Below are 16,275 nucleotides of genomic sequence, written 5' to 3' on the forward strand. Positions count from 1 at the left end.
TCTCTTTATATAATTGTGTATGTGTGTGTCAGGGGGTGAGTGGGTGGATGGGTGTGTGTATTTTCATCCTATGAGTTCTTTTTCACTGAAAAACCCTGTTGAATACAATGTCCAGTAGGTGAATGGATAAGCTGTGGTACATCCACAGAATACAATATTATTCATTGCTAAAAATAAATGAGCTATCAAGTCATGAATAGACATGGAAAAACCCTAAATGTAGATTACTAAGTAAAATAAACCAATCTGAAAAAAGCTACAAACCGTATGATTCCAACCATATAACATTCTGGAAAAGGCAAAGTATGGAGACAGTAAAAATATGCCCCCCCATCCCTAAAATTAAGGGGAAGAAGGGATCAATTGGATTAACGCAGAGGATTTTTAGGGTAAACTATTCTATATGATACTACAATAATGGATACATGTCATTATACATTTCTCAATATCTATAGAATGTAGAGCACTTACAGTAAACTCTAACATAAACAATGGACTTTGGGTAATAATGATGTGTCAGTGTAGTTCATAGGCTCTCTGATTGTAACAGATGCACCTCTATAGTGTCAGATGCCCACAGTGAGAAAAGTTGTGCATTTATGGGGGCAGGGCTACATGAAAATCTTCTATTCAATTTTTCTGTGCAGCTAAAATTTCTTTAAAAAATAAAGTATATTCAAATAGATGATTATTAGGTTATCTGGGATTCACAATGGAGGTGACCACATCCTTTGACCACCTTAGTATTCAAATTGCATATTCAGTCATTGGCCACTTTGACATGATAGTATGATAACAAAATCAATCTTGTCATATTAATTCTATCAAATTATTTAATTTTTAGGCAATAGTGAAAAATATATCCTCTGAACAAAGTTAGTTTAGAGAACAAGGAATTACAACATTTAAATCAATATTAATGACACTGAACTCACATTACACAACATTAGCATATATCTATAGTTTAATAACATTTGGGCATTTAAACAGTTAATTAAATTTTTGGCAGTGGAAATTGGATGGAAGAAAGAATTTTTTTGTAAGAAAAAAATTTACATATTTTAATCATCTTAAATGTCTGTGGATTTCAATAATTTAATAGATTCATTAAGCTCTAAATGTCTTCAAGCATGTCATAAAGCCTCTGAAGTCTCTACTTTGTAATGTAGCCTGTTAATATTTATTATAGCCTGACAATATACATTGTCTTTCTAAGACACTTTTGCTATTCTATTAGCCTGTCTTGTGATTTATTTCAAAGATAAAATGAATGTCTTAACTTTTCATTGATGAATTTTTAATCCTGATTTTCTAATCAAAATTTGATGGCAATTATTATCTATTACAATGCATTATTTCCCCTTCCCATTTTTCGTTTTTACGGTAACTTCAACATCCTGACGTCATTAAAAATATTTTTTCAGTAATTATATTTGGACAGATTCCCTTTTCTAAACTGTTTCTTAATAGTCTCTTAATAATCAACATGGATCATTTTTAGACACAGAAAAGATATAGAAAAGATTTTGCTTAGTCAAAAGTGTTGAAATCTCCAGTATTTTATTCTGTCTTTTATCTCACCCCTCTTCTACCCCTGGATGGTGACATAGAATTTTATAGAGCAAACTTACATGTATTTCCACAATGTAAATGGAAGGCCAACTATGTATGGTACACTTCTGAAAAAGAGGCCTGTTACCCAAAGGTGAGACAGAAGCCAACATTGATAGGGCATTTACGACTAGAGGCCCAGTAAATATTAAATCCACAAAAAAGTATGACAGGGAACATTATCTGTGGCAAAAATGTAAATGAACAGTTCTGCCTCTCTCATCCTTAACTTTTATCACCAATAAAATGAAAACAATATTATCTGCCTCTAGAATTGCTGTGATGATCAACTTGGAAAATGTAAATAAAAATTCAGCGCTTTGAGATGCTGAACAAGACGATCACTTGAGGTCAGGAGTTCGAAACCAGCCTACGCAACATAGCAAGACCCCTATCTCTATAGGAAAGAAGAAAATTTCAGCACTAATCATAAATACTTTGTAAATGTCAGTTGCCATAATACTTAATACTTTTTAATTCTCAGAATTATGAGAGAAATGTAGGCAGATGAAGGAAGAAGAAAACATTGGCTACATGCCTAAAACTTGAATATAGTTAGAACTGTGCATGTTGTTAAGTCCTTTTATCCCAAATTCTTCATTGCATACTAGGATCTGGAGTGATACCATAAAACATAAAAGTAGTAAAGTCTGTTGAAAACTGCACCACAAAGAAAAGAGCCAAGAAGATAATTTTGAGTAATTTAATCAATAAGATTCAAGTTTGTCCCCAGCTCATTTGCCTTTTATTCTTCATTTCAATTAGTTACATTTCCACTGGTTATCACCAAGGTTGTGCATGCGTCTTGAAATGTTCACAAAAGGTCCACGATACAGGGGTTTATAATAGTATATGTTATATTCAGAATCCCAGGGGAACTAATAGACTCTGGAAGTATTGATTAAGCAAGATGAAAAAATCTTATACAGTTTCAACTACAACATTTTTAAAGACAAGTACAAGCTTCATTTGCCACAAAACTCACAAAAAATTAATTGATTGAAGAATATCTCTTTTATGCAAAATATACATTTTAGGATATAATTTAATTAATATTCTACTATATACTGACATTGCTCCTTGATCATTGAATAAAAAAATACTCTCATTGCCAGAATTATATTTTTGTAATATTTATAATTGAGGTAATAATGATAAAAGACTTAAACTATGAATAATGTTGGTGAGTATCATTTAAGCTATAACAATTTCCCAGAACTAAACAAATATGTGACTAAACATAGGTCATTTTTGGTAAATGAATACTAACAATTTCACAACATAATTGACAATCTGATTACATAAGTGATTTATAAGAAAATGATAACGATCAAGTTCATAGATTCAACCAACAAAGTAGAAATAAGAGAAGTTAAGACAGACCTATAATACATCAGTATCACTGCCTTAGGTAATTCACAGCACAACCTACTGTGGGCCCATGAAGAATAATTCAAAGAAGTGTGGGCCTTACTTAGAACTTCAGAGATGTTGATCATGAATTTGGCTTATTTTGATGAGAAATGGCCAAGATTGTTGACCCATGCACATGTGTTGGTATTTACAGTTGTTTCATGGACGCTGGCCAGTCTACAAGCAGAGCACTCGCATGGGGAGCACCAGGTGAGTTCCAGCCACAGTTCTTTTATAAGCTTTTAGTGCCTCATGAAGACGCGGGGATCTCTTCCAAGTACAACCTGGTCACATCAGGGCACATTCAGCAGCAGAAGTCTGTTTCCAGTATAGTCCTTGGTATGGCTAAATTCCACTGTCCCTTTCTCAGCAGTCAAAAATCCATGACAAATTCTGTACAACACTGTAGTCAATAACAGCAGCACCAGACAGCATATTAATTCTTTTACCATAAATTTGTGTGTAATTATAATGTTCTATGTGTGGTGTTATCAAAAGAATCACTGTGTCTCTAAATATCACATATTTATGTCTGGATAAATACATTGTTGTACAAGATCTCCGACATGCAGGTCATGCTCTAGTACTTGGGGATATAGAGTAATACATGTTTCATGGCCAATAATAAAAGTGACAACTGTCTTCCTAACAAAAAGTAAACACGAGAAATAGGAATTAATCAGCAGTCTCAAGGATCCCAAATGCCTTAGTAATATTATTTATCCCTCTACTTATATTACGGCATTTTTCTTCCCTCACATGCTCAGTAGACCAGACACGCTATTGCTGTTGAATTCATAGGAAAGCATAAATAGACTTTCTTCCACTCAGATTGAATATGACTCCCTAAGGATTTTGTTAGAGTGTAGTAATGAATGCTGGTTGCTAGGTGGTAGGAACTGACACTGCAGCAGGCAATAGAGCGCAATGGTGAAATTGCTGCTTAAACCCTGCTTATCAAAAAGATTTACTGTACAGATTAACTTAGGTAGTCTACAGGGCATCATTAATTTGTATACAAAGCAGAGAGGCTGCTCCAAATAGCAAAAAATAGATATGGGGTAGGGTGTTGAAGGGACTCAATATTAAAATCATGAATATTTTACAGAGGCATTTTTGTGCTTCATGAAGACAAGATGGCATATACAGTGAAGACAGGGAGCTAAGACAGACAGACAGGAACAACATACAGGACAAAGCACCTTATTGAGCACTGCCTGAAAATCTGGTTAATCCTTTGATTCAGAAATTTAAGGCTAGTCAAAAAAGCCTTCTGTGAACACCAATGACTTTTGATGTTTGCACAAAATAATTAATAAAAATAAAAGGGGTAAAAAAAAAAAAAAGGACACAAGAGCTTTGGGTGATATTTGGCACTCTGCCTCTGAAAATGATGACAAATCCTGGGGTTAAAAGATAAAAAAAAACAAGTCTAGTACCAAGCAGCAATTCCTGGCTAAACAATGCAAGCCTGGCTGGCAGTTACCTTTCTCTCATGTTTTGTGCCTTCCCCAAGTCATTAAGTAAGAGATCTGGCCTCGGCTTTCGTGTAACCAGTAATGACAACCTCTTTGCAGTTATCTGTGTGCAAATAACCAGAGACATTCAGAACTCCAATACAGCATTTTTGAAGAAAAGTAAATTAATCAGAAATTAAAGTATTTAAAACATATAATTCTTTCAAATAATAAGAAAAAAAATGTCAAGGAGAAACTTGCCCTCCCTGCCCCACAATTCAACATGCAGAACAGTTGACCAATGCTTTTATATCAGCAGGATGGTTCAATGCAAGTACACATATCCTGAGCTATCCACAGTCCCCGAACTCTGCAACATTGCTTTCAGGTGATAGAGACAAGATGGTCCATGCAAATGAGCTGACCAAAATCATGTTGTGTGCAATCAAGATAGGATCCCATACATCTTCAGAATGGTTTACAGTCACAAGAAATAAAGTTCCAATGAAGTGGTTGGCATTTGGAAGCACACTGTTTTAAATATATCTCCCTGAAGATATGTTTATTTATTAGTGCTCTGGTCAGTATCTGACACTATCTGTCATTTTATTGCAAAAGGAGATCAGGGCAATTAATAGGAGAAGTCTTAGCACTACTTCAGACAATCTTTAAAGCCTGAATAAGATTTATTAGCTACCCAAGTGGCATTTCTGACTTCAAATTGTAGTATCATGCAAGATTTATACTGTATTAATGGAGCCTGGAGTAACTCTACATTTAATTATTTCCATTATGGGGTAAACAGTACTTGAATTAATACAATTTAGCCGACTGATGCAGTTTGGTTTACAAGATAGATGGGATGGGAGATCGAGAGCGCCTCAGAGGACAAGGAGAGTTGTAGGGTGATGTTACTGGAGAGAGCCTCAGAGCATTGCCTGCCAAGCCCGCTATGTTGTTTAAGCTTCGGGATTTTTCATATCCTTTTATGAAAAAATGCACAGACATCAGTTGAATTCAACCAGAATATAGACAGACAAATAATACCATGCAGGGTAATCAAAAGTGCTATTTTCAAGCCCAAAGAAGAATTTGTTTACAAAGAATTTAATATTGAGACAATTTATAGCTCTAAAAAAAATGAAGCTCATTGTAGTTGCCATTATGAAAAGATTAAACCAGCCATAATAAATTATGGTTACAATACTTCAAAATCTATTTTTTCCCAGATTATAGTTAGTGTTAATGTATTTTTGGCATATAGAATACTAGAACTCATTTAAGAATTAGGCAAAGCAACTTAAGTAAGATATAAGCTTGACTAATATTTTTAAATTTCAGAATGTGTTCTGGAAAAAAAGAGAAATAAGTAGGCTACTTTTTCTCTTTTCATTTTTTATTTCCTAAGCTAATAAAGCATGCTTAAGTTTAAATGGACAACTCTTTTTCCAGCATATTTAATCTTCCAGCTTTATAGAGTTAAAAGATGATTCTTAAATAATGGCATTTGGTGCCATTATCCAGGTGATGTAGGATGGAATGCCCATTTCTAATTCCTTGGGTAAGAAAAGTAAAGGAAAAAAAAAGAAAATGAATGAAATATAAATTGAGTCATAATTTCAGTGAAATAAGTCTGAATTTGATTACATGATGTTTTCAGCTGATTTCCACCCCCCCACCTTCCCACCCAGGAATTGAGAATAATTTGGTGTTAATTCATGTTTTCTTTTTTTGTATCACACCTTGATCTCTTGTTCATGATAGCCGTGAACTTACAGAATTAAAAAATGCTCTCACAAACTTTAGCCTTATTCCTTAGCTACTTAAGCAACCCTGTCAAGGTCACCTTTGGAAACATTTGTATACTGTAATATTTTTTATGACAAAAGATTAGTGACAGTTAAATGAGGTGAGAAGCACGTACTATAAATTTTGAAGTGAAATGTCTTAAAGCAGGGCAACTATTGACTTGAAAAGTAGTCATACTGTGAAGCCTTGGAAACGAATGTTCTGACAGCTTTCTTGAAAAACTGTTATAGAACAGGAAAATGAAATTCTTTTTTGGCAACCAACACTGAGAAAGTAGATACAATTCTAGTGGACTACGTGTCTCCTTTACACTATATGACTTACATTTTGGATTCTAATTAGACCTCAATGTACTTGAGTGTGTGAGAAAAAAAAAAAAAATGGGTCCATTGTTTTTCCGTATGTTTCTTTTAGCTATTCATTTCTCTAATTCAATCTTTTCATGGAACTTCCAGAGAAGAAGCCATGGATAGCTTTCCTCCTTTCACTGGAAGAGAAAAAGTGATTTATCTGATTATTTTATTTATGAAGAGGCCAAGACAGACATGAGTGTGGATCTCAATAACAGCTGTATTATGGGGTAAAGTTCTCTTATGGGGTGAAGCTGGACTGGATAAAAAAGAAAAATGATCAACATTCCCCTCCCCTCGCCACCTGCACTGCACGCACATTAGCGTTCAGCAGACTAATTGCTTTCTTTGAGATTTTGTAGAAATTTTTGCCATCCATTAACTATAATAAATGTTCTCTAGTACATAGTCTCTACTAATTAAATAATTATCTGCCAATGTTTTGTTAATACTCTGAGCTATGAAACATAGGAGGTGGTATATATTTCATTTTATGTTGGTGAATGATGGAATAGTTAGTGGGAGGATATCTTAAATAATATTTAAGAATTGCAAGTAATTTGTCCCTAAAAAGAAATCTCTACATGCATGGAAGGTTAGTTGTTACTGCTCTTCTGTAAAGTGACTGAAAATGTAACTTTGGGAATTGGAGAAAAAAAATTATCCTATGCCGTAGAAGTTGACTGTATAACCTATAAATGTAAACTAGATGATAAACATTGATTGGTTTTGATTAAAGGCAAAGTGGTGAATGTGCATGAACTAAATGGGCTCTTAATACTTACACATCATCATACAGATTTACAACTCTGTTATCTACCATCTTCTTGCTCCTACAGGACACCCAGAAAAGTAAAATTCTATTTGGCAGTTTTATAATGTTCATGCCAGTAATATGTAAAACTTGGTTGCCATTCTAAATGTTATCTTTCTGAATTATAGTTTTAATATAAACTATTCCATTTCTAGTTCCTATATTTTTAATGACTATAATTTCAGTGTCTATTTGAAAAGGCTTCCTTTCTAATTTATTAACAAGTATTTGTTAGAAAAATCATATCTTATTCATATACATATTTTTCTTTATTCTTCATGTTCATTTATGATTAGAAAATTTTGCTTAATCAAGGTTTTACTGGAATGGCTGAAAATATAATTCATGAGAAGAAACACTTGAACTTATTCTGAACTAACATCTAGATACAGAGTATTCTTTCAAATAATTCTTAAGAGCATGTGCTTATTTGTGGCAATACTAAACCTACCTACTCATGTGCTATTCATGAGTATAGTTTATGTAATATGCTTTCTTAAGATAACAAACATTCATTCTAAGTATTGGGAGTTTACTCTTTTTGGAATCCTTAAAGTTTTCTTAATATATGTCCAATTATATTCTTATTTTTAGTTAGAGAAAGAATTCAGTAGAAATCCAGTAATTTATTTTCACTTATAGAGGGAAGATTTTTAAATATTAAAATCAAATCAGCAGAGAGACCAACTTGAGGGATATATTAGAGGATTATATAGAAAGTAAACAAATAGAAGTAACAGCGGAAATCTATAATGTACGTAAAGGGAAACAGGAGAATAAATGAATAAATTTGTGGTAGATATGACAAGATAACCCACTGAAAAGATTAAGTGAAATTAGCCAGAAATATTACTAGACTTAGTAGGAAAAAACATATAGCTATAAACTACTTAAACAAGAATGAAAAAGAGTTGATTATGATAAGAAATGACAAACAATAAAAAGCTCATGAATAAATTTTCAAACATATTCTCACTAATAAAAATAATTTGTATTTGTGAAATAAGACTGCATGTATAAATTTTCCATGCAAACTAAATATCTTATTAATTGCTTTGCTTGTAAAACTTTGCAATTTTATAGTAAAACTTTGTATTTAGATAGTGCTTTATAATTTGCAAAGTCTTTTCTTATTTGTGATTTTTCTTTGACAGTTTAAAATTTAAAATATTATCTAACATAGAAGAAAAATATTCTAGAGTTCTTTAAACACAGAATCTTATTGAATGCTGCTCAAAAATGTAAATTTAACATGTATATACATTGCATATAATGATTTAAGATAATGCAATTAGAACATGTTCTACATAAGATGTTAGTTTGATATGATGACTATTTAATGTATGTACATATATTTTGCTCAAATACTATGATTGATAGTGTATTCACTCTTCAAAATATATTTAAAGAATATTTCTAGTACATATTTAATGTAAAACAGTAAACAACCAAATCTATTGAAAGGATTGAAATACATTTTGGTGCAAGAAATAGATGCAAACAATGGGAGTAATTGGAATGGAAAAGTATTTAAAATATTATTCACAGAAGGAACAAGAGTCCTTTGTCTCTTCTTTTAAGTCTCAAAGGCACAGAAGCAGAGAAGAAAAATCTAAAGTGATCAAAAGAAATGGAAGGAAGTACAACATAGGCAATAAAATATTTCAAAGAAAAAGGGAATCACAAGATAAATATTTGAAACTTAAAATGGTAAAGAATTCAATAAGTAGAAACTCCAATGAATAACAACTAAGCACAGTATTATTTAAATGCAGTTGTGCTACTATGAAACTTTTATAGTGGATTTTTATTCAAATTCAGTCAATTACCATAATAAATCATTACAGTTATTTCCCTATTCTGTCAACAAACAGGAAAAATGACTGTGGCAGTAAAGCAACTGGAATTGTCAAAGTGGAAGCTAATAATAAAGCATACCACTTTTGAAGAAAAGTGGGCTATAATTGTCACAAGACTATTCTTAAAGATGAGGAAAATATCCCAATTGTCCTAAGGTTGTAAAGTTTCTCAAAAGGGAATAAAAAACCTTTTAGAGAATAGTTTAGGCAGTGGTACAATCAAAGACAAAGAACCTCCATGATCAGTGGGCTTCAATATTCTATTATACTCCTTAACAAAGATGTTTGCCCCACAATTTTTATTCATTATTCAATACTTATTATTTTCTAGGTGTCAGGCACAGTGCATGTCTGTTGAAAAACAGTAATAAATGGAATTTTTTATTACTGGTCCTGAAGAAAAATTCTGTAAGTGCATTTTGTGAGTACCCAAGTAGGCTCTCAAGTGATTAGATTTACCGTTCCATATGACTGAAGATCATGGACCTTTGCAAACTTGAGATCCTCAGATAAACCACTGGCAAAAACTACCCATGTATTGGATAAGAGACATTAGAGAATGTTTAATGCTTTACTTTGAGAAAGAAAAAAATTATAATTGTTTTATAGTCATGAATTACTCATCAAATATGTGCACAGAGCAAATTAGTGAGTCTTATTTGTTGTAGTGAAAAAGATAACTTTTAATGACTGCTGAGTACATTATATTAAGTAATTGGAAAAGCGATTTAATATTTACACATTCCATTCCAATTCTGCCCATAGACAAATGGCAAACCAAAGAAGAGAGAAAAAAGGACAAGATGCCTTTCAGATATGACAATCACGTAGGTTACTATGTATTTTAACATGTTTCTAAAGAGAGAAGATGTAATGGAGAGAGGAAAAGAGCACTGTGAGCAGTCTCTCCTAGAAAATGACGAATGAGCATTTTACATTACTCCATGTATTTCCAACAGTTTATTGCTAAGTCACCTGTTATGATCTGATTAAATGCATGCCTACCTTTCCTGATCCCTCCATCAGAAGCACACGTGTAATCACCTGTTGTCAGTAGGAAACATGTTTCCCCTCTTCTGTTTTTGTCTCTGGTACTAGAGCGTCTGATGGGGAGCCTTTCTGGGGGTGATAGTGGCGGCTCACTTCCTGTACTGTCGTCACCTGATAACACTGGTCACAGCACCATGCCCATTGACAGACAGTGATGAATGAGGAAATGAGACAGTACAGAGAGTTTACACAGAATGCCGGTAGTCCAGTCACTCGATATACAAAACACAAGAATCACATCACAATAAGAAAAAGAATTTTTATCACTCTTCACAAAAAATTACATGGAGCAAAATGGAAATGTATTGAAAAGATTAAAAATGTTCTTTGGGAGAATTTAATTCCATTTTGGATTTTATCTAATAGGAAATTGCCTTTCACACAACTAATACAAACTCAGAATAACTGTGATAATGAAGTAGCACACAGATTATTGTCTTATAATTTTTGAAATGTTATCTATTTACTCTGAAAAGAATATTTAAAAATGGAACCTATTTAAGAAAATTTCTTAAGTAAATTTCTCTGTGTAGTTCTTTAAGAGACATGCTTTTATTAATTTCTAAAAGCATTGTCCCCAAAATTTTTAATAAAAATTATTCCAAAGCACACAAACTCCGTGTCCAGGTACTCAATTTTGAAGCGGCAAAATATTTTTGAGCATGCAGTGGAACAAGGCCAGCTTCTCCAAGTGTCCTTGAAATGAGTATCTGTTTACTTCCGTATCCTTGCCAAAGACTTCCACATCCTATTGGCCTAGATACTAGCTTGTTATTTCAGTGTTTACCTGGGATGATAGCGTGTCCTCTTTTCCGATGCCCTTCTTAAGGGCTCTGTATAGATACTTGAGAAGGGTTTGATGAGAGCAGCAACACCAACTAAACTCTACCTTTCATAAATACATTCTTAACAGTTTTAGGATATATATTAGCAGAATTTGCATAGCAATCTACTAAATGAGCATAAGGACTATGAATGAAACTTATAAACACTGATAAACTTCAGCTCCAGCCACATTGTTTTTTCCATTTAACTCATTTAAATTTCTAGAAGCTAAAGAGGGACCTATGAAAATGATGCCTCCTTTTTTGTTAGTTTGCTTTGTTAATTAATCTTACTTCTAAATTATGCAAAATTATACACATAAAATCACCATAAGTCATTTTTATATAAGAAAAAATGAAATATATTGAGGTTATGGGGAATCAATAAACCTTAAATTTTCGTAGTAGGGTAAAAGCTAATTAAATTGTTTAGTCTGCAAAATATTTTACCTTTACCAGACAGTAGACAAGAGGAGACACTACTATCACTTTGGCAGCTGAATGTCAATTTCTAGTCAATCAACTCTACATTGTCTACAGCAATGGCAAGAATCAGAGATTCAGCTAATCTCAAGCATTAATCATTCAAAATTCAGTTCTGAGAGAGAGCAGAGCCCAATACATAATGCCTAAAAAGGAATTCCACAGAGAAATTCAACTTTGCCATTGAGTGGCCAAAGCACATCACCTATCCCCTGAAAAATGGTGGGTTAATTATATTACATGGCATTGAGCTTCACCAAAGGGGTTATAATGAGATAACCTACTCAATTTAAGAACAATGAAAATTTAACCAATCCTTCAGGATATTACTAAGGAAGAGCTTTGTTATCAAAAAGGTTATCTTCCATATCACCTGTTTGGAGTTTAGGCCTTTGAAATGTAAGCATCCATTCTTCTTAAATAACTGCTTCTTGTGAATTAGGTTGAGATGCATGGCACCATGTGGCAGAGGTAAAACTGAGACAAACACACCAAGCCAAACGATATGGAGATCAACATTTTGAGGATGAAAGATGGAAAATGGCCAATATCATACCATCACATCGTGCAGGGGAACAAAGAAACATTGGCACAAAAGCAACAAACAGGCAAAAGAAAATATTGGCACCATCAGCAAAGGGCATTCCCACTAAAGCAGGAAAACTCTATAGACCAGCTATGCAGTCTTCTACTTGGGGTTCATTTAGAACTGCTACAGCCTAGCTATCTATAAGCCTCACACAAACACATATTTTGTGAAGGGGTTAGGACTGAAAACTCGTAAGCATTTGCAGAAAATGAGAATGACTACCTTCTGCCTAAGAAACATACTGGTCTATAAAGCATTTAATAACATGCATTTGAAGTTGTGCCTTACCTGATCTGTTATGTTCCAGAAGTCGATTGTCTTTGCCCAGACATGTGTCACTCTGTGTACTATTGCAGGCCATATTTAATTCTGTCTTGCAAAAAGTAGGTGAGCTTGCCTGAGGAGCAGGAGGGATGTGCTTCTTTCTTTTCCTTGGAAGTTTCTGCTTTGCCATTGCCAAGGAGTAGTACATTCCAAAATTGTTCACAATGACAGGCACTGGCATGGCTATTGTCAGCACTCCAGCCAGAGCACACAGGGCTCCCACCAGCATGCCTGACCACGTTTGGGGGTACATATCCCCATAACCCAGGGTAGTCATGGTCACCACAGCCCACCAGAACCCAATGGGAATGTTTTTAAACTGCGTGTGCTCACTAGCTGAAGGGTCGTTAGGTTGAGCTCCCACTCTCTCGGCATAGTAGATCATGGTAGCAAATATCAAAACTCCTAGAGCCAGGAAGATTATCAGCAGCAAAAATTCATTAGTACTAGCTCGAAGAGTATGTCCAAGCACCCTCAGACCTACAAAATGGCGGGTGAGCTTGAAAATTCTCAGGATCCTCACAAACCTTACTACCCTGAGGAAGCCAAGTACATCTTTAGCAGCTTTGGATGACAGCCCACTGAGTCCCACCTCTAAGTAGAAAGGTAGGATGGCCACAAAGTCAATGATATTCAAGAGATTTTTGATGAATTCAAGTTTATTGGGTGAGAAAACAATACGGACTAAAAATTCAAAAGTAAACCACACCACACACACTCCTTCTACATACGTCAAGGCAGGATCCGTTTCAATTTCATACTGTAGAACAACACTTGTGCCATTGATGACTGGTTCTGTCTTGTTTTTAACAATATTGAAAGCTTCATGTGTTTCCAGGCAAAAAGTTGTAATTGAAACCAGGATGAAGAATAAAGAAGCAAAAGCAATAAACTGTAGAAGAAAAAGAAATAAAACCCACAGTGATCTGAATGATAGTATATGTTGATTCAAATCTAAAAGTAACAATCCCTGTAAATTAAAAATGAATAGCAGCATATTTAGAGGTTTCACTTGGAGTATGACCTAAGCAAAAGAAGATACACGTATGTAACATTAATTAGAGTATTTCAGGTTCTGTTTTCAGCTCATAGATACAAAGTTTTACTTTATGTTGGAATATAATTTATTGAGTTTTTTTGTGTAAGAAAATATAACTTGTAAAGAAAACATGAAAATCCCTGTAAAGGAATTGCAAATGAAAACATACCAAAACAAAAGAGAAATTTAGACAACAGTTTATGATCCTAGAAATCTTTATGCATATGATCAAGTTTTAAACCTTTAAATATAAGGTGCATGAGACACTGATAGAAATTTGGAAGCCACCCAAATTGAACTGTAGATTTGTATTTGTATAGAAAATATTCTGGATATCATAAGATATAAGCATGAAAAAAAATCTTTGCAATATATACTGCCATGTAAATTACATCAACTTCAGGTGGAGACTTGTCCAAAAGTACAAATCTAATGGGAAAGAATAGATAAGACTGAAAAGACAGAAACCCAGTAAAGGAGCAAATTAAATGACAATGTCTTCCTCTCTTGAAAATGGATCTCAAAGTGTTAGAGTAACATACTATAAAGTTGCAAAGGTTTTCTTAAATTCAATTCATTTCCAGCCAATAATACATGACTACACACACACCTACCAATACGGAATAATTTTAAAAGCACTCATATAGTTCTTACTAGTACCAGATACTCACATCAATCCTTATAAGAGCACCACTCCTCCTACTCCATTTTACAATTCAAGGATATCAGGACAGAAAATTTAAGCTACTTTTCCATGGTCATAAACTACAAAATGATAGAGCCTGAGTCACTAACCTGACAAGTTTAGCTCCAGATTCTGCTCCTCTCACTTACCGAACTCTCAAATGCAGAATACAAATGTGCTGAAAACCATTTATTTAGGCTGAGATCACATACTTCTTAATATCAAAGATCTGAAAACTTGAAATCCAGTTGTTTGAATGAATGGCACTGTTGTAGCCAGCAGTGCTGAGATCACTAGTACTCTGTGATAACACTCAGGCTTAGCATGCTAAATAAACACCAATAGGGTGTCCCTTAAATGTCTAAACAAAAGAGTCATTCAGGAGAAGGAAGTTGTCAGTCCAGTAGAGAAAGGTTCTTACTTGAAAATAATAGAATATATCAAAAATCCAAAGTTGCCCCTAACATCATGCTGTCAAGCATGCCACTGGGAATAGCTGAGACAGTTCAAGAAGAGATTGAAACCACCTCCCTTTTTTCCTGGTTGAGTTTTAGTCTACCAAAATGTGAGAGGTATACAAAAGGACTAAAACATTTTAGGACTGGCTATCTGCCTTAAGGAACCACTCAAATGATGGAACAACTTCTACAGTGTGCCAGTTAGCACATCGGCTGTATAGTATTCTAAGACAGGTAATTTCCATAGCTTTGACTTGCTCCCTCATGCACATTTTCCAGCTGCTCCAAGTTTTGGTAATATAATTTGACCATTAGCTTTCCCAGACGTTTTATAAGATAACAGCATTCTTTTGTCATTCAGTTTTCCCTTTGTACAAATAAATGTACTATTCTTTTTTAATCAATCATTTGTTGTAACAGTATCACTAAGATCCTATGTATACATTAAAAGATAACATCTTTCAGAGGAAGAATCAATTATACTTGATTCATAAATTACTTCTTAATCTAATCCTATAGATTTAGGAGTCATGCTTATTTCTGATTCCACCTAAAATCTTTTCTCATTAGAGTCCTGCCAATATGTACCTACTGACTTCTACCCTCCAACTATACTCTTCACCATCCCTACATTAGACTAAAGTATCTCAGGCATTTATAGGCTCAAAAGAATCTTCCTAAAGCCTTCATAGCTCACTACCTCCTTAGTAATGAGATGTTTGTGTGTGTGCATATTTGTGTATATTTTGACAAAATTTTGGCTTCTATGCAAATACTTGTGCATAAATGAAACATGTGAACGGCCTATAAACAATTCTAAGACACAAAACTTTGAAAACCAATAGTTGTTTGCTTATGTAAGTCATTCAGTACTTGGATTTATCTATATTTTTATTGGCAATATTTAAAGAACCACATCATAATTTTGCATTTGTATTATTCTACTTTGCTGTTTTTATAACTCTACATATCTTTAGCTTTTAAGTACTTTGTAAATTTGCCAGATTAATACCAAAGTTGATTCCTTTTTCAAATATTCTTTTTATTTTACAATTATAGTAATATTTTACTATAATATATGTTATATAATTTATGTAATTCTATTATATATAAAATATATATAGTAATATTTTTACTCTAAGAGGAAAATAAAAGAATATTTGAAAAAGAAAACAACTTTGCATTTTGAGAATAAAACAACATTCATCTCAGAAGTAGATGGTTATTTTGCTTTGAAAACAACCAGAGAGGCCAATCACAGTGGCTCTTGCCTGTAACTCTAGCACTTTGGGAGGCTGAGGTGGATGTATCACTTGAGGTCAGGAGTTTAAGACCAGCCTGGCCAATATGGTGAAACTTTGTCTCTACTAAAAATACAAAAATTAGCTGGGCATGGTGGTACATGCCTGTAATCCCAGCTACTTGGAAGACTGAGGTAGGAGAGAATCCCTTGAACCTGGGAAGTAGAGGTTGCAGTGAGTTGATTGTGCCACTGTACTCCAGCCTGGGC

The 16,275-nt window shown here is 33.8% G+C and overlaps 1 protein-coding gene across 20 annotated transcripts in view; it reads right to left on the reverse strand.

Annotated features, from left to right (window-relative positions):
• Positions 1 to 2,298: 2,298 nt before the first annotated feature.
• KCNC2 (potassium voltage-gated channel subfamily C member 2) overlaps positions 2,299 to 16,275 on the reverse strand; it is a 171,598-nt gene continuing 157,621 nt past the window's right edge. Inside the window, exons 3-6 of one of the 20 annotated variants that reach the window (XM_032295970.1) lie at positions 12,548 to 13,475; positions 10,319 to 10,483; positions 4,511 to 4,605; positions 2,299 to 3,434 (exon numbers count right to left, since the gene is read on the reverse strand). In XM_032295970.1, the coding sequence (XP_032151861.1) occupies positions 4,544 to 4,605; positions 10,319 to 10,483; positions 12,548 to 13,475 (1,155 nt within the window). In that variant the 3' untranslated portion in view covers positions 2,299 to 3,434; positions 4,511 to 4,543. Of the gene's footprint in view, positions 6,038 to 10,318; positions 10,484 to 12,043; positions 12,148 to 12,547; positions 13,476 to 16,275 lie in introns of all 20 variants that reach the window. The other 19 variants (XM_032295959.1, XM_032295998.1, XM_032295981.1 and 16 more) reach the window with 19 other exon arrangements.

Source organism: Sapajus apella, unplaced genomic scaffold (assembly GCF_009761245.1).
Source record: "Sapajus apella isolate SASKATOON/1434 unplaced genomic scaffold, GSC_monkey_1.0 scaffold2, whole genome shotgun sequence".
In the NCBI taxonomy this organism is placed as follows: Eukaryota; Metazoa; Chordata; class Mammalia; order Primates; family Cebidae; genus Sapajus; species Sapajus apella.